This window comes from Dysidea avara, chromosome 2 (assembly GCF_963678975.1).
Source record: "Dysidea avara chromosome 2, odDysAvar1.4, whole genome shotgun sequence".
NCBI lineage: Eukaryota > Metazoa > Porifera > Demospongiae > Dictyoceratida > Dysideidae > Dysidea > Dysidea avara.
The window spans coordinates 49,700,258-49,726,686 of NC_089273.1; the positions used below are offsets into that span (position 1 = coordinate 49,700,258).

At 38.3% G+C, this 26,429-nt stretch overlaps 1 protein-coding gene and 1 long non-coding RNA gene across 2 annotated transcripts; both read left to right on the top strand.

The window, feature by feature from the left end:
- The first annotated feature begins 5,935 nt into the window (after window positions 1–5,935).
- On the top strand, window positions 5,936–9,449 carry LOC136247549 (52 kDa repressor of the inhibitor of the protein kinase-like). Its single transcript, XM_066039305.1, has one exon. It carries the CDS (start codon window positions 6,674–6,676, stop codon window positions 9,434–9,436), a length of 2,763 nt encoding a protein of 920 aa, XP_065895377.1. The 5' UTR covers window positions 5,936–6,673; the 3' UTR covers window positions 9,437–9,449.
- A 13,917-nt stretch (window positions 9,450–23,366) lies between these two features.
- On the top strand, window positions 23,367–26,151 carry LOC136246245 (uncharacterized). Its single transcript, XR_010696327.1, has 3 exons — window positions 23,367–23,648; window positions 25,304–25,992; window positions 26,045–26,151. It is a non-coding gene; the product is annotated as an uncharacterized lncRNA (long non-coding RNA).
- Window positions 26,152–26,429: the final 278 nt, after the last annotated feature.

Consider the following 26,429-nt stretch of genomic DNA (forward strand, 5'->3'; position numbering starts at 1 on the left):
ATTATGGTCATGCCAATACAATAAGACTCCATGTTTCCAATCACCCCAGGAAGTGAGGATGGGTGGTTATTATCAATATTTTCAAAGACAATACACTATATATCCACCATGCCAGCAATTTGGTTTCAAACAACCAATTATCTATTATGGATGCTTCAAACAATAATTTTTAAAACAGGCAACAACAAAATAGATTCCAATAAATTAATTCATTTAGAGGAGTTTGAATCCATAAAAATACCTCCAATGGTTTTGATTGCTAAAGTAAGATTAACTGTTCTATTAGAGTATCTAGAACTTTACCACCAAAATAATTTAATAATCATTTATTGATTTTAATATAAAACATGTCTCTTCTAGGGCTGTACCAATACCACAATTTTACATATTATTCATATCCAATACTAATTTATCATCAAGTACTATACAGATATTTCAAAATTGTAACTAATATCCCCTATTAATTTTGATATACAAGTGTTATGTCACATTATTTATGGTTAATTCAAAATTTGTGAGATAACCAGTCTTATCACCCATGACACAAGATTTGAATTTTTACCAAGAACACAAAACTATTTGAATAAACTACGTATAGGGTTGAGGTAATTATGCTCATAATTCTTTGCATTATTCTATTCAGAATATCCTGGAAAAAGCTTATGCATTATTCTCAAAATTATTCCAATAAATTGAAACAGAAATGTAGACTAAGAATTGACTGTTTATTTAAAATCTATGGTTAATTATTGCACATAAACAAGATATTTGATTCTATAGAGTAGTATGCAAAAATAAGATTGATTGCTTTATTAGAGTAAATATAGGTGAATGTTCTATTAGAGTATCTCGATCTGGTGACTGTTCTATTAGAGTATCGCGATCTGGTTACTGTTCTAGTAGAGCATATCAATCGTTCATTCATGAAATCTGTAATACTTCTTTCAAAACGCTAGCATAATGCTAGAATAATGATTTCTGGCATTATGCTGAATATTATTTCGGCATAATTACCGCACCCCTAACTATATGTATCAAATTTATTATTTAAATCAGCTAGACCTGAGTGGTCTGCTGTTGCTGGCTGATTTTTCCAATCTTTACAAGCTGTCTGGCGTCCTACTAGCCAGTCTGGGGATGACTAAACAGTGCCGTGGTGATGAATATCTGCATGTCCTTTCACTTTAGCCAGTTTTGAGAGCTGAATGGTCCATAACTTCCTTATGCCTTCTACCTCTTTAAGATTTAAGCACCCTCTATAACTTAGTGGTTGGTTACTTGCACAATGGGTACTCTGGGATGTAAGGAATTGGTATGAAAAGGTTGTATAACGTAGCCTCAACCATTGGCAAGCAACACACTGAACAATCAAAACCCACCTTGCTTGTTATTTTTAATAGATGTTCAGACCGGTTTTCCTAAACTGGGTCATTTGTGACCCAGTCTGACAAAATTAGTCTTATAACCCATTATATTTTGACTATTATTGAAGTTTAAGAACTTTCTCTCTGAATATGATGATGACCACATAATATTTTACCACTTAAGCAAAAATTGTTGGAAATTTTCCTCAGACTGGGTCACATTTAATATTTTTCAGCAATTCAATACTGTATCTAGTTACTTATGATTGTTTATAAAAGACTATTGTTTAATTTGTTGGTATAGTACAACTCAACTGTACAAAAAAAGATGTTAAAAAAAGGTGGTAGCAGCCATGCCAGAATCCCCTCCCTCATACAGGATTTCAGCAGTTCCATTACACCATGAAGTCACTTGCACAACTACTTGACTTATAATAGTACATATGCAGCATAAAGTATCAGTAATATATACCTCATAATGGACTGATACCCACACTTGTGATATTGGAAATAGCACTAAAAAGGTATTGACACTGATAGAGCTGTAGTGTAACTAGTGGAATGTGGGAGGGTGTAGAAATTGACTATAATGGGCTTTAGTTTATTATTAACCTTCACTCCTTCCACAACACTATTGTTAAATTAACAACTTGACAACTTTAATAATATTACAATTTTCATGATGCTGTTTATGCATGATAATACTGGCAATATATGTGACTGGATCTGCGAAAAGGGGTTTTATATATATATATAGCCTTTCCAAATTTCCAATTTTGATGAGTCATATCTCATCATGTGTTTAACTTATTGTCTTAAGTTACATCCAGGAATAGTGCTACAGTAGTCAAAAGTGTAAAGTGACCAAATTTCAGGCTGGTACCATACTCACAAGTCAAGTTATGGATTTCCAAGTACATGCAAGTGGAAAGACTATAGAACCCTTTTTGCAGATCCGGTCACATATAACTTATTACAGCCTCACTATACAAATACCATTAAATGGAATCTATGGATGATTATCATAAAAGTTAGTTTGTAATGTACAGGACAGAAAATTGCTCAGGAATGCTTAAAGAAAATTTTAACACAAGATAGATGAGCACGCAGTACCTCATTTAAGCTATAAAACAGAAAATTGACCAATGTACCAAAAAGGTAGGATTTCCAAGATCAGGTCATATTAGCTAATTCTTTCTAGCTCAGTATATAACTACTATTAGCATTTATACTGTACTTCCAGTGTTGAGCTCCTAAAAATTGCCACCAAATTTAATCTCAGAATGTTAAATTTTCAAACTTCCTTAGGGAAGGGGGGAGACATGCCCATGGACCCCTAGAAAGCTCATGCTTTGCAATTCACAGAGTGTGCCGAAGCACACTGCATGTGGAGTGACTTCTTCTACCTGCATTCCCACCTTAACAGAATCCTGGATCCACCCCTGTCAGCAGTCTCAGCACATGTATTATGTAAATCCCATAATCATTACTTACTGTACAAAACAATGCAAATGCTACATGTAAGTACTAGCTGTACATGTAGTTTTGTACTTTGTAGGCTGAGAAACTATAGGTAACTACTCATGCCATACATTTTCAACAACATCTGTAAATGGTACATGTAGCTAGATATGATTGGGCAGACAAGTGGCAACTTCGATTGAATGCATCCAAATGTGAAACTTTTCTTATTTCAAATAAATGTAAAAAATTTCTTATGATTATTTCATAAACCGCTCTCTTCTATCCTGGAAATCCTCTGTGAAATATTTGGGAGTTTTCTTTCAATCAAATTTGTCATGGTCACACCACTGCAAGTATGTTGCAGCCAAAGCCAGCAAGTCCTTGAATTTTCTACGTCACACTTTGTGGGGTGCTACAACTGAGGCCAAATCCATGGTTTATAAGTCTTTAGTGTGACCTTCACTAGAGTAAATTTGCACCGTGTGGAATCCTCACACTATTTCTGATAAGTCCACAGTGGAATCTGTCCAACAAGGAAAATTGGGCCTGTGGAAGTCGTTGGTCACCATTACATAAGTGTTGGAATAAATCTTCTAATGCTTGTCTACAAGAGGTAATTACACTGGCCAAAACTGTTATCTTGAAGGAATTATTTGAGCATGGCTATGTTTTATGACATCCTAAAAGGTAGGTACAATTATTTGAAGCTATCAAATTACTGTAATTTCAATACATCTTGTATCCGAGCACATCCTCTCTCCCCTGTTCCGCTACAGTCTTCTATCAATTCTCATAGACACTCTTTCTTTGTGAACACTGTTTTCTTATGAAACACTCTACCGTGTGATGTATTTGATCTCAGCTCGTCTAAGTTTCGCCAAGTTGTGTATAAACTGTTTTGTTGTAATTAATGTATGTGTAGACTATGTGTTCTTTCTTGGTTTTTGTAGCTGTGTATTTGTCCCCTCCGCATTTAGTTTTGTATCTTCTAGGGAAACACCCTTGTACAGGCTCTGCCTTTTGGTGTCACCCTGTCTCTTTTGACAAATCAGATAAATAATAATAATAATAATAATCCATAGATAGTACGTGATCACATGGAAGTAATTAGGCACGCCCCTATTATGCCAGCATAACTTCAGAAATAATAAGGTGGTTGAAAGAATTGGAGAATATTCCGGATTAATCAGATGAGTTCCAGGAATAATTGATGAATTTTCCTTGTAGCCTGATGCAAAAAATCTTTTGAATACACCACTGAAACAGTGCAAGCATAAAAACGGTTGAAAAAATCGAGATAGTCTAACAGAGCAGTCACTTACTCTAATAGAGCAGTCATTCACTCTAATAGAGTAGTCAACTTTGAGCCCATAATCAAGACGCACATAGCGTGTCGTGCGGCCCATGAAGCTGGCGTGCAACACACGTGAGTATATTATATTGACAGGAAGAATGAAAACACAATTTTCGCACCTCCGTAGCTCTGTGCTGCCTTGATGAAACGACGATTTTTGATGTGGACACGTCCGCCAACTTCAGTACTCCACATACCAAATTTGAGCGAAATCGCTTCAAGTGCTCCCGAGAAATGCGACTTCAAAAATGTGACCGTGCCTGCGATAATAACTATAGGGCATGTGGGCACATAAAACTCGCCTACTTTTCAAATTTTTATACATCATAACTTGGTATGCTTGGCCATGAAATTTTCTGCACTTATATATGAAACATTTAGCTAGTTGGTTTAAAACAAAAGTTACAGAATGAAAATATTCTATCCCAATACTGCGATATGAGATGTTATGTGACAGGGTGTAGTTTGTGCCCACATTCCCTATTTTCGCAGGCTCAGTTACAAATTGGCTTAGTTTCTTCATTTTTGAGAGAAGACCATCATGATTATGATGAATGTGTACAATATTAACAACAACAAAAAGAGACAAGTATGTGAATCCTCAGACTAACATGCGACCACAGATCTGATCTACACAGTAGTCAGTTGTGGGCATGGCAAGGAAAGAAAAAGTGTAACTACATGCATACGTACATACATGTACATACATACAATAAGAAAAAGCCCTATAAGGTAACTACAAAATCTAGTTCAATCAGTCTGGGTCGATAGTCCATTCTTTACAGTTTCTCCCAAAAAAGATCCTCTGAGATGCAGAAATTGATGCCCCAGCCATTTCATTCAAAACAGCTCTAACACTGGCTTTTGAAAACAATAAATCTTGATCCATGAAAAAAACTACATCTTTAAGTGCATTGACTGAATCGGGAAGGTAGTGACCCAAGACGCTAACTTCCACAGTACTGTAATAATTAGCGATATTCAAATGGTCCAACTCTGCAAACAGCTGCAAATATTCAGGCTTTTGTTGCTTTCGACAGTGAGCAGACTCAAGGTGCTGTTGTGAGTCAAGAGGGCAGGTTAATTCAATAATACCCATCAAAGAATAATGGGAATTATAGAGAATGAGGTCAGGACGATAAGGTGTGATCAATACTGTTGAAGGAATAATTTCCTGTGGCAATTCATTAAAGTGAAAACCGTTTAAGTCAGCATACACCCTGACATCTTGGTGATCAGCAAAAAGAGTCGTCAACTTGGAGACTAGAATATTTGGCAGGAAATTTTGCAAACAGCTACAAGTACTGGAAGTGGTCTGAAAGGTAATAGAATGTTGCATCTATTGTGTAAATTTCACATGTGTGCTTGCTATCCTTGGAAAGTTATGCTGACTTGAATTCTTTAAAACCATTTATCTCGAAACTTATAATGTTACATTGGATTTTTTTTCCAAAATCCAGTCACAATATTTATTGGTGAATCAAAAAGAATAATTGGAAGATTTTGGGGCATAATAGACTTAAGCCTAGAAGTAATAAAGTTCGAGCTAGTCAGCTATGCAGTTGATACAGCTTCAGATTATTGGTCTGGCTCTGGCCTGACCAACAGGAACGGCGTCTTCTCTGGCCCTGTGGATGGGAAGAGAAAATTTAATTGGAGTGGCCTAATAAAATAGCCAGTCACTGTGCTGAGTTAAACTTATTTTATTATGAAAAAGATTCCTAAAATTAATATTCTAAAGCAACAACAGGGGCTGATCCAGGAATAAATGAAAGGGGGTGGCTGGCTTAGTTCACAAGCTTTACATGTGCAGTAAGGGTGTAGCTATACACTGGTGAGAGAGGTGACTGCAGACAGCGTGCGGAGCACGCTTAGCGAAGTGCGAAGCACGAGCTGTCTAGGGGGGTCTGGGGGCATGCCCCCCCAGGAAAATTTTTAAAATTAGGTGTTCAAAACATGCTATTTAGATCAAATTTTACTTAGTTTCAAAACTTTTGTTCTTATACAGTAACTGTTGGCTGCTACTGCTACTGCCCTAACTACACTATAGTGTACAGATACAATATCCTAAAAGGGTCCCTTTAGGATAAATTGTATCTGTACACTGTAGTGTAGTTAGAGCAGTAGCAGCTAAGAAAAGCAGTAGCAGCTAACAGTTACTGTATAAGAACAAAAGTTTTACCGTAGCCCCCTTCCCTCCACCCTGAATCCACCAAAGAATTAGATTGAATCTGGAAGTGATTTTGACTGAAAAGAACAATTGTATGTAGCTACTAGCTAGAATTTCAGACAGTGTACTAGCTGTTTAGAAGAAACACTGTAAAGCTAGCTACAGCATATAGTTTAAAAACTTGTTGGCAGCTGTGCTATTATGTCCATTTAACAACTGCAGCTGTAAATGAACAAAACCATAATAATAAATGTCCACCTGAAGGTTTTGCTTCAAATAAAGTGCACTGTTAGTGTAGATGCCATGTGCTAGTTTGTACAGATGTCCAGGTCTATTTTAGATTATTTTAGATCAAAAGTTATAGCCCAACAAGGACAGAATCCTCTAAGTGAAACCCTTACTACTGATGGAAGTAACAGTGACAGTGAAGTTGGGGAAGAAGGTTTGATTGACAATGAGACTGAGTCTGGAAGTGAAACTCCAGTCACAATCACTAATGAAAGTGGTATCAACAATGACAGTGATGGGAATGAATGTCAATCTCAGGGCATAAATGAAGAGACAGAGGCTACCCCTTCCACTACTGAAAGTATTAGAGTTAATGCGGATTTCATTGAAGCAGCTAACTGGCCAGATAATTTGACAGTGAGCCTTCAACAATCAACTGGTGAGCTTTGCCGTGAGGTTGCACCAGAAACTTTCCATGATAGTGATCCTGTTGAATTTAATAGCAATGGTGAGCCATCTTATCCTAACGTGAACTTTGTATCTAACTCAGAATCTAGTGATATTCTGCAAGTGGCCATTAGTAGATCAAGAATAATAAAAGATCATGAAAAATATGAATTGATTACTTCATCACAAAGCAATCTAAGGAGCACTGATTTTGACACAGTCTACTTCACTGTTTCTGGAGGAAGGAAAAGAAAACAGATAACTTTTCAATCTCGATGGCTTCAAGATTACAAATGGTTACGTTATGGTTTGGAGAATAGTCAAGGAGGATGGTGTTTGCCCTGCATTTTGTTTTTAACTGACAGTGAAAAGACACATCTCGGTGCATTTGTGTGTACGCCCTTCAAGAATTACAACAAATCCAAGGAGTTGATGGAGAGGCATGCCAAACATGCATATCATTTGAGAGCAGTAGATCATGCCTTTGAATTTACAAGAAGGTGGGCTAATCCTGAATCAAGAATCGATAGTCAGTTAATTGATAAAAGCTCTAAGAATTTTAAATTTAATACTGAAGTATTGCCAACAATTGCTGAGACAGTATTATTGTGTGCAAAGCAACGAATTTCTCTCCAAGGTCACAATCAGGATAAGGTGAACTTTACACAGGAGCCATTAAGAAATGAAGGAAATTTCATTGCCATACTTAGATTGCTGGCAAAGAACAATAAAGCACTGAGCGAACACTTAATACTTGGTCCAAAGAATGCAAAATATACAAGTAAGACCGTTCAAAACGAGATACTGGAAATAGCTGCTGACCAAATTCGTGCATTTTATCGAACCTGCATACAGAAGTGTCCACATTTTTCATTAATTGCTGATGAAGCTACATCTCATGGTAAGGAGATTTTGTCGGTTTGCTTAAGGTTCTTGGAAATTGATAATGAAAATTTTCGTGTGAAGCCAATAAAGCACGAAGTGTTACTTGACTTCCATTTTCTTCAGAGGATAACTGGGAAAAGCATTGCAGATGGCATCTTGCAAGTTTTACAAAAACATGAAATTGATGTTAAAAATTGCCGAGGGCAGGCATACGATACAACAGCTTCCATGAGCTCTTCAAATTCTGGTGTACAAGCACATATAAAGAATAATGCACCAGATGCAGAATTTCAAGGTTGCTGCCTGCATAGTTTGAATCTAGTAATATGCCATTCTTCAAAGGTTCAAGCTGTAAAAAATATGATTGATAACTGTCATCAGGTGTTCTTATACTTCCACAACTCTCCAAAGAGACAACGGTTTCTTGAACACATAATTCAGCGCTTGTGTCCATCTGCCAGGAAATCTAAGATAAATGGGCTGTGTAAAACAAGATGGGTTGAACGGCATAATACTTTCACCACAATTTTAGAATTGTATCCTTACCTTATTAAGACTTGGGAACATATTTGTTCACCTGCTGATGATGACAATGAAATTTATCCTGATGGAAATACTTGGAACTGGGATTCTGAATCTCGTAGCACTGCTAATGGTTTGAAGCACATTTTTACTAGCTTTGAGCACGTGGTTGCATTTTTGCTATCAAAAGAATTATTGGAGCCGATTAAACCAATTGCAGAATGTTTACAAGGTAGACTACAAGAGGTATACTTTGGTTTTAAAAAAGTTGATGAAGTCAAGGAGCATTACAAGCAACTTCGTGAAAATGTAAATGCTGAACATAATAGAATTTATCATAAAGCTCTAAATCTATGCAGGGATATTAGCAGCAGCGAAAGTATGCCCCGTGTTATAAGAGGCCGTCAAACTAGACCAAACCCTACAGTAAGCTCACCAACTGATTACTGGAGAGTGACAATTACCATTCCTTTGTTAGACTCAATTATAAGTGAATTGGAAGCCAGATTTTCTGTAGATACACGAGCACATTATGAACTGTGTGCATTGGTGCCCACTGTAATTACCACAAAAGACGAACATCAACTGTGTATCATCTTAAAATCTAAATGGAGTCATTTGCTACCAGCAGAAGATGACCTTGACAGTGAACTTGCTAGATGGAAAGCTCACTGCAATAAATTCCATGCCACTTTAAAGGAGAAGTCTATAACTCACTTGCTGAGTGAAGATGCAGATCCAATATTCTTCCCCAATATAAGAGAACTCCTGTGCATATTGGTAATACTTCCGATTGGAAGCACTGAAGCAGAAAGGACCTTTTCTTGTCTCAGGCAAATTCATTTGTGGTTGCGCACCACTATGACGGATGAAAGACTGGGCAACCTTGGGGTGTTAGCAATGCAAGGATTTAGCTTTCAACTGAATGTTGAACAAATATGTAAAGAGTTTGCAACTAAACATAGCAGAAAAATGTGTACAAGTAGTGTTTTATATGATTAGTATGAGCTGTTAATGCTTAATTTGCATGCCGTGATATATAGTTTAATCCAGGGTGGGTGGCTAGCCACCCCATCCACCCCCCCTGGATCAGCCCCTGAACAAGGCCCCAGTACTGGGGCCAGCCCTGACGGAACTATGGACAATTGATGACTTCAAAAAAAAACTCACTTCTTGGTGATTCACTCGCCCAGACATGACAATTAACAAGTCTTTCAATGCTCAACAATGTCACCATTGGTCACATTATAATCACTTATCATCGCTTAGCAACTGATTTCTAACGAAGTTAACACCTCAGCAGTGTTCAAGTATGGCGGACTTCTGAGAACTGACTCAGGCGTACCACAGATACTGTAGGGTCCGCAAACCGAAAAATCGATATCTTCAAATCGACTTACAAACTATATTCATGTGTAGAGGTAGGTCTAATCAAGAAAACACTAGAGTGGCAGCAAACTTCGTCCATCCCTTCTAGTGAAAATAACGCGAAATACCTTGAATTCCGATCGATTTTTCGCCGTCGTAATTTGCAATGCTATTCTTTTGAGCCAAAACTTTCTCTCAAGCTTTGAGAGGTTGTACACTCTTACTATGGAGTATAAGTAGTTTAATATAATTAATTAATATTTGGTAGTGTTAATATTTGGCAGTGTATGCTGGAGGTCCATGCGGTGTTTTGTAGGTCTGTGTATAGGTAGGGTCCGCAATCCGAAAAATCAACTTCTACAAATCAATCCCCCTACCATTGTGGGATGTTCATTGTAGTATCCCATTGCTTGATCCACCATGAAACCGGAGGCACGATTGTTGTCTTCACAGAAATATTGTTTTCAGTATCTCGCAAGATGCAAAGTTTATTATTTTTAATTTCGTGCTCCACACAAAGGACCAGATGAAACTTGCTACTTAGCCAAATCGTATCCAGAGTTGTTGTAGTTGAAAAGTACGCACAGAAAGAAGTAAATGATTTGCCGGGTGCCCGGCACAGGGTTGCTTTCTTTGAAAAAACAGACAAAGAAATACGAAGTTTCGAATTCAAACTGCCCTATCACCCAGGGCAAGAGAAGCCAACTCTTCCTCATAGTATTTCGATACGGTTGGGTGCATAGTCTGTCTATGCTGTTAGTTTGGAAAAGATCTAAGACTTCTCACCATCTGGGTGACGAGCGTCAAAATTTTCTGCAGCATCAAAGAATTGTGTCGAGCTTTCTAGCCATTTCCAGTACTTCTGCAGCCACAACAATCATCAATTATAAACTAAAACTATGGCAAAAGATGTCCCTGAACGTTTGGTAGCAGCGGTTGTCAATTATTATTTCATCCACGGCTTCCACGCCTCGTTCTAAGCTATGCATCAAGGGAGGCAGCAAAATCGTCCAAATTTGACTTCACCTCTCACGCTCCACAGCAGCTTCAAATCTTCACTAGATCACCCTACATCACCATTATGCTGCAAAACAAACCGAAAAAAACAAAATCTTTCATTTTTGATTCGAGCTGGGTGGAGCTCCTGGTGAGCTGCTGGTATACTGCATCATATGAAATTACAGAAACACCAACTACTACTACTACCAAACGTTTTGATCCATCATTTATCATCATTCTAAACAAAATTAAGTTACCAGTGTGGCATCAGAAGTACTGGAAAGCACTTTGGTACCATTGAGAGAATCCCTTGAAATGACGCACGAAAATTTTGACGTTCTTCACCCAGATGGTGAGAAGTCTCAGATCCTTTCCAGACTAACAGCATAGACAGACTATGCATCCAACCTTAACACATCACTATGAGGAAGAGTTGGCTTTTCTTGTCTTGGCTGGTAGGGCAGTTTGAATTCGAAAATTTGTGTTTCGTTTTCTGCTTTTTGAGAGAAAGCAACCCTGTGCCAGGAACCCAGTGAATCATTTTCTTATTACTGTGCATACTTTTTAATTACATTAACTCTAGATAATATCTAGCTAAGCAGCAAGTTCTATCCTGTTCTTTGTGTGGAGCACGAAATTTAAAAAATAATTTTTGCATCTCACGAAATACTAAAATCGATATTTCTGTGAAGACAACAATTGTGCCTCCGGTTTTATGGTGGATCTAGCAATGGGATACCACAATGAACATCCCACAATGGTAGGGGGTTCGATTTGTAAAAGTTGATTTTTCGGATTGCGGACCCTAGTATAGGCTCTGTAGGTTTAGCAGCTTTTTTCTGCTTTTTGTCTTTTATAAATTAAAGTAGGTTTAACTTCTAGCTAGAGATCGAGGAGGATGGGAGTGCCATTAGGGCCGGAATTAATTTAAAATATATATTTGGTAGTGGCGTCGTGCACATCGACGATCGGCGAAAAAAAAGACGTTTCTTGATCTGGAGCACAGCAGACTTGCAGGAAATACTGCAACATTTACTGCAGTGATCACTTCCAAGTCAAGTAGACTACCTGTGTGCAGAGTATGGTGTGGATTAAAGTTTATTGACCATCTGGCTGAGTAGTCTGGCGGCGCCCGCCCATTCGAATAGAGTAAGGGTCTGGTATGCTTAGTATAGAAGAAGAATAGACGTCTTACTGATTAAGACAAAATATACATTACAAACATACAGGGGCCTAGACACAGGGGTACCATGTGCTGATGGATCAGTACAGGAGCCCTAGCTGGCAAGACTTACATTAACTAAAGGTAAATTAACTTACAATACACAAAAAAAGAAACAAAAAAAAAACAACTATATCTACATATATGTAATACTTAAAGTTTACCTAAGGTGGTCTAAAAGATCCCAGCCCGGGGAGGCTCTAGAATTAAAAATTCTGTAAGAACAGGACACAGCAATGCGAGCTGCCTACTCAAACAAGGATCTTATGGTTTTCTTTGGCACTTCACAAGCAGTAGCCATTTGAGCAATTGTTTCTGGCAAAAAGTGGCCTAAACAACCAATTTCAATTGGAACAAGATTGACAGTTAACCCAGAAAGCTGGAGGTCATATTGCAAGGAGCTATATCGATCTTCCTTTCTAGCTCTAGCAGCAAGAAGAAGTTGCTGGGTATTAGTTGGTACTGTCAATTCGAACAAACAAATGGAATCATTAGAAACCAATACCAAGTCAGGCCTGCTGAGGGTGGAGGAAAGATTGGTTGGGATGGTACTAGGAGGGCTGGAACTAGCTAGATAACGTGGAAGGTCAGCGTAAAGTTTGAATGTTTCAGGTAAATGCTGTTGGAGCCCATGAACAAGGACCTTGGAGTTGTACCGGATTACCAAAAACTGGTGCAACCAATCAGATCGTAGGAATCAGGCACGTCTGATGCTGTTGTTTAAGTTTGTAAACAAATTAATTTATGTTCCAAACCAGTATCTGCCAGTGTTATCTCCTACAACAAGTACCAGGGCAAACCAGGGGGTGTCTATTTTACGGACCGGACCGGACCGTCGGACCGGAAGTTCCTGCTTAGCAAGCTAGGTGTTTAGTAGGTCTATTTTACGGACCAGACCGGAAGAGGTATAATTAATGTATGCATGCACGTGGATAGATGTTTTCATGATCGTGAGTGCTTTTTGAATTCCGTGTGCAAGGCTCTAAAGGCTGAAAGCTGATGGTTTCGCGGGTTTTCGGGCCCCATCAGAGTTTCAGTAGCTATCTCAGCATAATGTAGTGTGCCATTGTTTCGAAGTGGACACTCAGTGAAGAGTGAAGATTTAGCCTCGGCGGATTTAGCCGTACACGAAGTCGTAAGATGGTTAAAGATTCAGTGTAGGTGATTCAGGGACATAGATTGCAGATTAGCCATGTGCGAGGCCATGTGTGACTTCTCTGGGGAGGTATATTTTAAATTTAATATGTAAATTAATTCAGTAAGTAATTAATTAAATTTTGGATAGAGGCGTAGCCTGTACATCCAAATCACACACACAATTAAGTAGCTATACCCATTAAAAATCATTCATTATATTACAATAGTGTCTGTCCAGCAGATTCTTAAATTGATTAGGGGAGTTAGAGTCAATCACTGATTGGGGTAAAGAATTCCAATCGTTAATCACTCTAACTGAAAAGAAGGATGATCTCAATAAGCAATTTGCATGTGGCTTGAATAATTTCATGTTGTGTCCTCTTGTTGTGATTGTGGAGAATGACAAAAAGTTCTCTGTATTTATGCTATAGAAATTGCTAATCATTTTTAAGCCTATAAAAGAGTGTAGTCCATGGAGTAAACTCCCACTGTAGCTATTTGTTGCTAGTTGTTGCCTAGCTATAGCTATATAGGTGTCACTGAGCTGCTGAGCAGTCTGAGCAAGAAACTTCTTGGAAGGATAGTTAGCTATTGCTGCATGCCAGAACCAAAACTTTGTTTCAGTGTGTATATAACCAACAGCAGCATTGATCAAATTAATAAACACTTTTTCTTCTGATATAGATCAAGGAAAATTGGCCAATCAAAAATAATAGCTATGGCCTTTTTTATAATACTTGCAATTGTGTTTTGCGTACGTATAGCTATAACATGTTAGACTGTAAAAACTGCTGTAATGTTACACAGTAAGTTATACTGTAATATTTTCATGTGATATTGGTTTGTATAATTATACACAGAGGACTAGAAATCTGACCATGTGGAATTGCATACTGGTATCAAAATGGGACAAAAGCGGAACTTTCTGGCAGAGCTCAAGAAGGTTCACAATGTGTGTATGTGACAACAGATGGAAAGGACATGTGTGCAAGTCTTTTTAATGCTTGACTTGTTAAAAATCTGATTCATGCGCAATACCACAGTGTACATATAGCAGTCCTGTTTCCACATGAAACTTATAGATCAGGGTGTTATAATCACTCAAAAAATTCACATCAAACAATGGTTACAAAAACACACACAGGTACATCCCCACTTCAATGAGACACAACAACATGAAACTACAGCAATTTTTACAAAAAGTTATATTACATCAAGGTGCATGGGATTAGGTGTAATTACAATTAATAATGTGTGTGCATTATTACAAGTCATTAGCTACATCACATCCTCCTTTAATTGACAGAGCAATTGTAATTAAATAATTCTGATACCTTTTATAGGTTTGGTACAATTATGTCTTGGGTTATGACGTGGCAGAAGGGAGGGAACAGTCTCTGTTATTGGGTCTTCCCCACAAATCCCCAGATGATCCAAATGGCTCAGTGACAGTGTGTATAAACATTAGTCCATAACATATAGTTTAAATTGATCTGTCTTACACTAGCCCAGAACTCACTGCAAAAACTGACCTCTTAACTCTGACAATAAAAATTGATGATGTATTCATGTACATGTAGCTTTGTGTTTGCTGTGAAAAATCAATTCTGCTGTCATTGATAGTAAGAGTTTTCCCAGACTCATGAAGTCATATTATTATTATGCTCCCCCCCTTCACTTTTAGGTTTTACTTGATCAATATACTGAGTATTATAATGAAATTTTGTCTTAGCATAATTATATGATCACTAATAATACAAATACTCATAAAACCACCTTATAAACATCTTTCCAAGGTATTATCAGTGGATTTATGCTAAAGTTTATGCAACAAGGACCCCGATCAGCATTGGAGGTGTACAAGATCGAGATACTCTAATAGAGCAGTCAGCTAACTACTCTAATAGAACATTCACTGGAAACATATAGTTAGTTCTGTTATGGAATTTTTCCAAATCTGCCTGCACCTATACATACACTGAAGTGCATTGGTCTGTTTAAAGGGCTTCATTCATCTACTTTTGTAGTTAATATGTATGGCAATACTTAATTGTGACTGGATTTTGGAAAAACGATCCAAATCGCACATTAGAAGTTCCGAGATAAACGGTTTTAAAGAATTCAAGTCAGCATAACTCTCCAAGGATAGCAAGCACGCGTATGACATTTACACAAAAGATGCATCAATCTGTTACCTTTCACGCCACTTCCAGTACAAGTAGCTGCTTGTACAGTTTCCCGCCAAATAAGATAGAAAATCTGAGCAGTTGGACGAGCGAAGTAGTATCACGAGTGCTCACAAACGGGTGGAGGCTGGGGGGTGGCGGGGAGGGCAAACGTTAGACCTCAAAATGGAGGCAGACCACGATTGGAGTCCAGACACCAGATTACAGGGCTGTGCTGGCTCCTTAGTGGCTGATATGTAGCAAAATCACCAGAGAACACGTCTGGCCAACGTTATAAGGCTGTCCACCAGCAAACCACTGACTCTTGCCAAGCCAGGTCCTTCACAAGGCCTGAAACCGCCATTTGAGCACTCCACACCACCCAGAAAAGACGTGTGTAAAAACCAGCCTCGTGTAGTTTGAGTAGTGCTAAGGGTCAAAACTTGTAGTACGATAGTGTAGCTATCCACTGGTGGTGTTAGTTTGATTTTGCCTGATGTGCGATTTGGATCGGTTCTGTAAAATCTGGTCACAATTCAGGTACACAATTTCCATTGAGAAGGCTCTCAGATTCAATATTGTATTGTTCAAATTTCAGAATTTTCCACTTTCAGCATTATTATTCTAACATGCACCTATTTAGTGTTGTGCAATTGTGAGAGGGTGCATCATGTACTTGGTTGTCTGTACCTACCCAAACTTTTCCATTAACAAAACGCTTCAGAGAGCCATACCTATAATCTAAAGGCAGTATATAAAATATCTACAGGCAGAAAATAGTATGAATGTTATGTGTAAATGTCTCCAAATTGCAGTATTTTAGCATCTAGTTTTCAAAAATCTCCTGGGAGGGGGGGGGGGGGGGGGGGGGGCATGCCCCCAGACCCCCCTAGTTCCGAAGTGTGCTTTGCACACCTCTACCCAAGAGATTAGTACCTTGAGTTAGCCCCCCCCCCCCCCCCCCCCTTTATAAATCCTAGATCCGCCCCTGTAGTGAATTGTATAATAATGCACATACATTATTATTATTAATTGTAACTACACCCATGCAATCGTGAGTGGCCCATGCATTGTCATTTACAGTTTGCTTGCTAGATGGGGACATGATATGGGCTTCAGCTCCCAAAGCCCCCCTGGATCCGTCCCTGCACTATACTCACAGGGGCGGATTTAGGATTTATAAAAGGGGGGGGCAAACTCAAGGTACTAATCTCTTGGGTATAGAGGTGTATGAAGCACACTTCCCAGCATGCAAAGCATGCTGGAACTAGGGGGTCTGGGGGCATGCCCCCCCCCAGAAAAATTTTGAAAAATAGATGCTAAAATACTGCAATTTGGAGGCATTTCCACATAAAATTCATAATATTTTCTGCCTGTAGATATTATCTAATCCAAAACAGCCAAGCTGTAAAAAAAGTGTGCAGCCCTCAGAAAGGCTATGGTGAAAAAAGATGTGAAATCCAAGGTGGCAGCCAAGAAATGGCTGTGATGGTAGGTTAATGGTAAAAAATTTAATAATGACAATTCAGGTAAATTTTGTGAAGCAGCACAAAAATTCACCTGAATTGTCGTTATTAAAATTTTTACCATTAACCTACCATCACAGCCATTTCTTGGCCGCCACCTTGGATTTCACATCTTTTTTCACCATAGCCTTTCTGAGGGCCACACACTTTATTTACAGCTTGGCTGTTTTGGATTAGATTTCATTTCTTTTTGTATTTGTATACCCCAAAACCGGCCTATGGCCAGCTTTGGGACTTTTTTAACCTATGTTTTTTTTCTTTACTACAGGAAGAAGTAAAAATGAAGTAGATATACTTTAAATATTTTATCAGTAAATGTACAAATTATATATATAATACATATGTGACCGGATTTGCAAAAAGGGGCCTTCCACACACATCCAATTTGCCAACTTTGACAATTGATAACTTCAGATTGGAAAGAGCTATTGCCTTGAAATTTGGGCAGTGGTGATTTCTTTGCAGCTGAACTCTCCACATGATGGTTTCTTTGTAGCTGAACTCTCTACAAGGCAATTTCTTCTAGCTGATCTCTCTACAGGGAGATTTGTTTGTAGCTGTACTATCTACAAGGTAACTTCTTCTAGCTGATCTCTCTAAAGGGTGATTTGTTCGTAGCTGAATTCTGTACAGGTGATGTGTTTGCAGCTGAGCTCTTTACAAAATGGTTTCTTTGTAGCTGAACTCTCTACAAGGTAACTTCTTCTAACTGATCTTTCTACAGGGTGATTTGTTTGTAGCTGAACTATCTACAAGGTAATATCTTCTAGCTGATCTCTCTACAGGGTGATTTGTTTGTAGCTGAATTCTGTACAGGTGATTTGTTTGCAGCTGAGCTCTTTACAGAATGGTTTCTTTGTAGCTGAACTCTCTACAAGGTAATTTCTTCTAGCTGATCTCTCTACAGGGAGATTTGTTTGTAGCTGAACTATCTACAAGGTAACTTCTTCTAGCTGATCTCTCTAAAGGGTAATTTGTTCGCAGCTGAATTCTGTACAGGTAATGTGTTTGCAGCTGAGCTCTTTACAAAATGGTTTCTTTGTAGCTGAACTCTCTACAAAATAACTTCTTCTAACTGATCTTTCTACAGGGTGATTTGTTTGTAGCTGAACTATCTACAAGGTAATTTCTTCTAGCTGATCTCTCTACAGGGTGATTTGTTTGTAGCTGAATTCTGTACAAGTGATTTGTTTGCAGCTGAGCTCTTTACAAAATGATTTCTTTGTAGCTGAACTCTCTACAAGGTAACTTCTTCTAACTGATCTTTCTACAGGGTGATTTGTTTGTAGCTGAACTATCTACAAGGTAATATCTTCTAGCTGATCTCTCTAAAGGGTGATTTGTTTGTAGCTGAATTCTGTACAGGTGATTTGTTTGCAGCTGAGCTCTTTACAGAATGGTTTCTTTGTAGCTGAACTCTCTACAAATTAATTTCTTCTAGCTGATCTCTCTACAGGGAGATTTGTTTGTAGCTGAACTATCTACAAGGTAACTTCTTCTAGCTGATCTCTCTACAGGGTGATTTGTTCGTAGCTGAATTCTGTACAAGTGATTTGTTTGCAGCTGAGCTCTTTACAAAATGGTTTCTTTGTAGCTGAACTCTCTACAAAGTAACTTCTTCTAACTGATCTTTCTACAGGGTGATTTGTTTGTAGCTGAACTATCTACAAGGTAATTTCTTCTAGCTGATCTCTCTACAGGGTGATTTGTTTGTAGCTGAATTCTGTACAGGTGATTTGTTTGCAGCTGAGCTCTTTACAGAATGGTTTCTTTGTAGCTGAACTCTCTACAAGGTAACTTTTCTAGCTGATGTCTCTACAAGGTGGCTAGTTTGTAGCTGAACTCTCTACATGGTGGTTTCTTTGTAACTGAACTTTCTGCAAGTTGACTTCTTCTAGCTGATCTTTCAATAGGGTGATTTGTTTGTAGCTTCACTCTCTACAAGGTAACTTCTTCTAGCTGATCTCTCTACAGGGAGATTTGTTTGTAGCTGAACTCTCTACAGGTGATTTGTTTGAAGCTGAACTTTCTAAATGATGGTTTCTTTGTAGCTGAACTCTCTACAAGTTAACTTCTTCTAGCTGATCTCTCTACAGGGTGATTTGTTTGTAGATGAATTCTGTACAGGTGATTTGTTTGCAGCTGAGCTCTTTACAGAATGGTTTCTTTGTAGCTGAACTCTCTAAAAGGTAACTTCTTCTAACTGATCTTTCTACAGGGCAATTTGTTTCTGGCAGAATTTTCTACAGGGTGATTTCTTTGCAGCTGAACTCTCTACATGGTGGTTTCTTTGTAGCTGAACTCTCTACAAGGTAACTTCTTCTAGCTGATCTCTCTACAGGGTGATTTGTTTGTAGCTGAACGATCTACAAGGTAATTTCTTCTAGCTGATCTCACTACAGGGTGGTTTCTTTGTAGCTGAACTCTCTAAAAGGTAACTTCTTCTAACTGATCTTTCTACAGGGCAATTTGTTTGTGGCTGTATTTTCTACAGGGTGATTTGTTTGCAGCTGAACTCTCTACATGGTGGTTTCTTTGTAGCTGAACTCTCTACAAAGTAATTTCTTCTAGCTGATCTCTCTACAGGGTGATTTGTTTGTAGCTCAATTCTATACAGGTGATTTGCTTGCAGCTGAGCTCTTTACAGAATGGTTTCTTTGTAGCTGAACTCTCTACAAGGTAACTTCTTCTAACTGATCTTTCTACAGGGCAATTTGTTCGTGGCAGAATTTTATACAGGGTGATTTCTTTGCAGCTGAACTCTCTACATGGTGGTTTCTTTATAGCTGAACTCTCTACAAGGTAACTTCTTCTAGCTGATCTCTCTACATGGTGATTTGTTTGTAGCTGAATTCTGTATAGGTGATTTGTTTGCAGCTTAGCTCTTTAAATAATGGTTTCTTTGTAGCTGAACTCTCTCAAGGTAACTTCTTCTAGCTGATGTCTTTACAGGGTCACTAGTTTGTAGCTGAATTCTCTACATGGTGGTTTCTTTGTAACTGAACTCTCTACAAGGTAACTTTTTCTAGCTCATCTTTCTACAGGGTGATTTATTTGTAGCTGAATTCTTTATAGGTGATTTGTTTGCAGCTGAGCTCTTTAAAGAATGGTTTCTTTGTAGCTGAACTCTCTACAAGGTACCTTCTTATAGCTGATGTCTCTACAAGGTCACTAGTTTGTAGCTGAGCTCTCTACATGGTGGTTTTTTTGTAACTGAACTCTCTACAAGGTGACCTCTTCTAGCTGATCTTTCTACAGTGTGATTTGTTTGAAGCCGAACTCTCTACAAGGTAACTTCTTCTAGCTGATCTCTCTACAGGGAGATTTGTTTGTAGCTGAACTCTCTACATGATGGTTTCTTTGTAGCTGAACTCTCTACAAGGTAACTTCTTCTAGCTAATCTCTCTACAGGGAGATTTGTTTGTAGCTGAACTCTCTACATGATGGTTTCTTTGTAGCTGAACTCTTTGCAAGGTAACTTCTTCTATTGATCTCTCCACAGGGCGATTTGTTTGTAGCTGAACTCTCTACATGGTGGTTTCTTTGTAGCTGACTCTACAAGGTGATTTTTTCTAGCTGAACTATCTCTTTCCATAGTTGCATGAACTCCCTACAAGGTAACTCCTTCTAGCTGATCTCTCTATAGGGTGACTTGTGTGTAGCTGATCTCTCTACAGGGTGACTTGTGTGTAGCTGATCTCTATACAGGTTTCTTATTTCTAGCTGATCTCTTGAATTCTCTTCAGGATGACTGCTCTATTAGGATGACTGCTCTATTAGAGTATCTCGATCTCGCACTTGCTGCACCAAGTTGGATTTCGTGTTATAACTCCGTGGCTTTAAGTTTGATTCTTCTACACCATTTATGAGCCTTTCTAAGATGATTACTCCATCTGTACAACGATTTTCAAAGCATTACCCTAAGCGGTTTATCTGGTAGGCGTGGCAAGCAGTCGTTTTTTTATTAGCTGATCTCGATTGCGTAATTGTTACACACTGTTGGTTTTTTCGTTGTATCTTCCTGGTTTTTAGCTCGATTTCTTTCAAACCACAATAAGTTTGAGGTTCAATAGTTAACCTATTCACCCACCGATTTTCAGCTTTTTCCCATACGCGGTTTACCCTGTAGGCGTGACAACATATTGGTGTTATTTTTCGTGAATAATCGCTCATAACTCTTTGCCTGTTTATCGTATTCCAGCCAAAGTTGGTACCTAGATGCGCCTTTATAGTCCCCTTCTGTGTGCCAAATTTCAAGGCAATCGGATATGGCGTTCGAGTTTTATAGCAGTTTTTGTAAGTGTGCGACAAGAAAAAGAAAAATAAGAAGAAAAAAAACGAAGAAACTGAGCCAATTTTTGAAGTCGCATATCTCGGGAACGCGTGAAGCGATTTCGCTCAAATTTGGAATGTAGAGTGCTGCAGTTTGGGGGAATGTCCACAGCAAAAATCGTCTTGTTTCATCAAGGAAGCACAGAGCTACGGAGGTGCGAAAATTTCGTTTTCTTTCTTCCTGTCAATATACTCACGGGTGTTACGCGCCGGCTTCTTGGGCCGCACGACACACTACCGTGTGTCTTGATATATACTGCCTGTAGATTATAGGTATGGCTCTCTGAAGCATTTTGTTAATGGAAAAGTTTGGGTAGGTACAGACAACCAAGTACATGATGCACTCCTCTCACAATTGCACAACACTGAATAGGTGCATGTTAGAATAATAATGTTGAAAGTGGAAAATTTTGAAATTTGTAAAATACAAGATTGAATCTGAGAGCATTTTTAATGGAAGTTGTGTACCTGATTTAAGTATTGCCATACATATTAACTACACAAGTAGATGAATGAAGCCCTTTAAACAGACCAATGCACTTCATTGTATGTATAGGTGCAGGCAGATTTGGAAAAATTCCTTAACAGAACCAACTACATGTTTCCAATGAATGTTCTATTAGAGTAGTTAGCTGACTGCTCTATTAGAGTATCTCGATCCTGTACACCTCCAATGCTGATACAGGTCCTTATTGCACAAACTGTAGCATAAATCTACTGATAATATCTTGGAAAGATGTTTATAAGGTGGTTTTATGAGCATTTGTATTATTAGTGATCATATAATTATGCTAAGACAAAAGTTCATTATAGTACTCAGCATATTTGATTCAGTAAAGCCTTAATATGAAGGGGGGCTTCAGCCCCCAAAGCCCGCCCCTGACTCAGGGTTTCTGATAAAGCATCACTACATGCAGGAGCATGGACAAATTGCAGTACTGGTATTATCAATGCCAGCCAGTTTACCCTGTGCAATCAGCCACGATGTTTTCAATGGACTCACAGGAACCATACATACTCAGCAGTCAGTGCTAGTTACAGGTATATCCAAAAATTTAACGCTACATGATGGTGACAGACATCACTGGCTAACTGTCAGTAACCTGACCAGGAATTGCATACGTTTATGTTATATAGCATGTAGCTATATAGCTCTCATTTTTGAGCTCAAATGGCTTGTTTGCGACAGATAGAGAGTCCATGCATATTCTAAATTTTGTAGACGTGCATGCATACACGAGAATCTTGATGACTGTGGCATATAAATTATTAGCATTACTTATTCTGTTGCTTTGTTCCTTGGTTGACAACCTGGATCTTTACTTTATGACCAGCTGTGGGAATTTATTGAAATGTCTTCAAAATCAGCATATAGTTTTCAATGTTTCCTATAGTAAAGGAAACTTCTATATATAAGAAGAGGGAATTTAAAGTCTGACAGCAAAACAGTGTGATTCTATGTTCCAAGGCAACCAGATATCAGTGATCTGATGAATAGTGGTACCCTCGGGCCTCAGTGGTAGCTACCATGGAAACGAAGATGCTTGGAACAGATATGCTCCTAGGTCAGTATTGCTTACAAATTCAGGCTGTGCGGCTTCAAATCATTATCTATACACATGCTTAATTATTTGGTTGTATGAAAAGCTTTCAAGCTGCTACATGTACAGACTGATATGTTGTTGAGTATAGCCACTATTTGCAATAATTTGATTTGTTCTATCACCTGAACAGCATACTCACACTATATTATCTAAACGATTGTTGCTGCCAGGTAGCTAAGGGAATTAAGATTGCTAAGTAATCGTCGCCTCTGATATGAACGAGCAAACTTCACCCGTGAACAGTTGCTATTTACTGTAAACTACAGTTACTGTAGTTAAAATGGCTTTTGCAGGGCTGTAGCTAGCTAGCTAGCTAGATGCGTACGCCTAAAGTACGAGAGTGACCAGACCAATACCAAGCTACAATCATCTGGCACGACAGAGCTGGAAAAATGCTCGTGGGCTGGCACACAGACTAGTTCTAGTCTGGTCCGTAAAATATACTTGAACATATTAAACACTTGGCTTGCTAATCAGAAACTTCCGGTCCGACGGTCCGGTCCGGGCGAATTTTTTTTTTGGGCACACTTTGGACTTAGAAAATTTTCACGAAATATTTTTTTTCCGGATAATGTTGTGTACGTATCCTGGATACTGACATGTTCAAGACTAGTTAGCAGGGCCAACAACGTCGTGCTCTCCGCCAGGCTGGCAGCCGCTAGAAAAGAAGGGCGAAAAAATTGAGCCAGTTTAGAAGAACACTTAGTTTCTCCTGCCGTTTTTTCAGAAGGACTGTTCTTACCTTGTTTCTCTCACTGGCTGCCTTGCTGGCTGCCTCATCATTATGAACTGATTTGTCAGTGGCGTCTCGCATTATCTGGCAGCACAGAGCTATTCACAGGTATTGGTGAAACTGATTATGTGAGTGTGAAGCAGCTAGTGGTTTATTCTTGTGACACCACTATGTGATTCTTGTGACACCACTATGTGTGTGTGTGTGTGTGTGTGTGTGTGTGTGTGTGTGTGTGTGTGTGTGTCTCGTTTTTGTGCTATGTAATGTACCTATCAATGTCACGCCCCACCTACCCCAGGTCGGGAAGCAGGTGAAGATTTGTAGGGGATTTGTCACCCAAGCTCGTCCCCAGGGTAGGGGCATTTGCAACACGAATATCCATACTTTTCCATACTGTTGTGATTCCTGGGATAATTAGTAGGGGATTCGTAACTCAAAGTTGTCCCCAGGGTTGGGGAATTTGCATTCTCGCATTTGCAAATCCCCAACAGTCCCCACCTCTGCCCGACCTGGGGTAGGTGGGGCTTGACATTGATAGGTGCATAACTGTTTGTACCTCTGCAAGGAAGAACAGCTTAAGCCGATTGCATTGAGTTTAAACAGTAAATCAAATCTGTGCGTGCGTGTGCTTGTGTGTGTCACTATAGGTGTTACGAATTCTCTCATGGAAGAACGGCTCTGCCGAATGTGTTGAGTTTGAATTTTTAAAAATTCTGACATTTGTTAACTTATCTGTTTTACCAGTTATAACTGAACAAGGGATGGTCACCCCCTATGTATGGTCCTGTAAAACCATCTGTGACTGTGATCAAGATATTTGATCAACCTTGATTTCATCTCAGGAAAAGGGGACAAAGCTTAATTTACTGTTTTGCTAATACAAGCCACTTGATTGCCTCTTTTAAGTCAGTAGAAATTAACATCACAGTGTTGATCTCTTGGTTGATCGCTGTCGTGGATAGTTTTACAGGAGTATTATATATGTGTGAACAAGCAGTTGTGCTTTTGATGGGTTTAATAAAGAGATGTTTTGGTCCTTGGACGCTATGATATTTGTTGTATTGGAGATAACTTTGATTCAACCAGTTCTACGACTATGCTGCTGTAATCTATGGGCCTCATTATTAGGGTGACATTAACAGAGTTGAATCACTTAAACACAGAGTTTCAAAACTAGTTAGTGACTTTCATCGTTATGAAAGGTTACAACCACCCACCTTAGTATACAGAAAATTTAGAGAACCACATATCAAAAATTTCATGGTAACATGCACCAATCCTTGCAGCTTACCAGATCCACCATTTCCCATTGACATTCAATTGTACAAGCATGCAGTGCATGAAAATTTGTGAAGAAATAATTATTTTCTAAAGAATAATAATTGAACATTGGAATGCACTACCGAAACATGTTGTAATGGTTGACAATTTTAAGTGAGATTACTATAAAAATTAAAAAATGTGATTTGAATTGATCAGCCATCTGTCTTAACCTTATTAAGTATTAAAGGAAGACATACAAAAGCATGATAATTATGTGTTTGTTATTTTATTGTTGTAATATCAAGTGACTACAAGTTTAAGACTGAATTGCATCACAATTCACAATATAAAGTAATATTTTTCCCTAATTTGCCACTCAGATGTTCCTTGTACTACAGAAATGTTGCTGTTTTTATGTACATTATAGGTATATTATATTAGGTAATGATTCACTACTTTATTATGTGGTGATGATTTTGTGTGATGATCTATGATTGAGTGTAATGTTCTTAATTTGTAGGTGGATTCACATTGTTATTGTGAATGATTTACTTCTCGTCTAAATGAGGTGTGGAACAATGAGTCCGTACTATGGTGATCTTGTGAGATGACTGATCTATGTTTAATGATGAACAATTTGACTGTGAGCATTCAAGGGTAACAGCAACAACAAAAGACATGATTGAAGTTTTGCATTTAGGTGTATATTACAATAGCACCAGTGTGTGTATTGTAAAGCACCTTTACACAACTAATTTTTGTTGATGGCTACATGTTATTGATATCACCCTCTTTAAGAAAATGGTATATTCTTTTGCTGGAGTGTAGCCAATCGTATTTTGCTGTACATATAGAGTGTATATATGCTCACCTCAATATGCTAGCTGTATCCTCACACCTGAAGGCTGCATTAGTGTTAGTGTAGTAGATTTAGTGCAAGTTATTTGCTATTTTATCCAATGGTAAATTTGCAGAAGTACTTTTATTACTCCATGATTTATAAGGTAGTTGTGCTTGAAAACTTATTGTCCTTTACTGTTTAAATAATGCCTGCATGGCTGACAGCTGTAAAGAAATTACTCGTACAGTCCTTCCTGACCCCTAGGTACCAAGACATGTTCAGATAATCAAAGCCTATTTTTATACAGAGTTACTCTAATGGAATGAACGCCTTAGACGAAATACTCTAATAGAACAGACACATCTACTGTAAGTGTGTTGATAGTCGAAGGTCAGATAATCAAGTATTCACTTCTATTAGGTGTGATATATCCATTGTTGTGACAGCTATAGTGGATACTTTATGTGTGTACTAATTGTGTCACCATATCATCTCTTGTACAACTAATGATAGCCTAAAGAATTAAGGGATAAAAAATGAAGTTGTGAAGTTTACTCCCACATACTACTGGTATCAGTTCTCAGGTGCTATAATATAAGAGCACATGTCATTCAAAATTTCCGCAATAAAAATCAATGCATCCTCGTCAATTTTATAGAGTACATCTACTGTCCTTCTTTATGCATGTATGAACTTGAAGTGCTATTGTTATTAACACTTTACAGTGACCAGCACTGAAGGTCTATTAGTGTGTTAGTGTCAGGTCATTTGGGTTGCATTTCAAGGGACTTAATGTGGAGCTGTA

What these genes read in the sequence shown, in the direction of transcription:
- LOC136247549 (XM_066039305.1), top strand. Translation starts at nt 6,674, where the DNA reads ATGTCCAGGTCTATTTTAGATTATTTTAGATCAAAAGTTATAGCCCAA.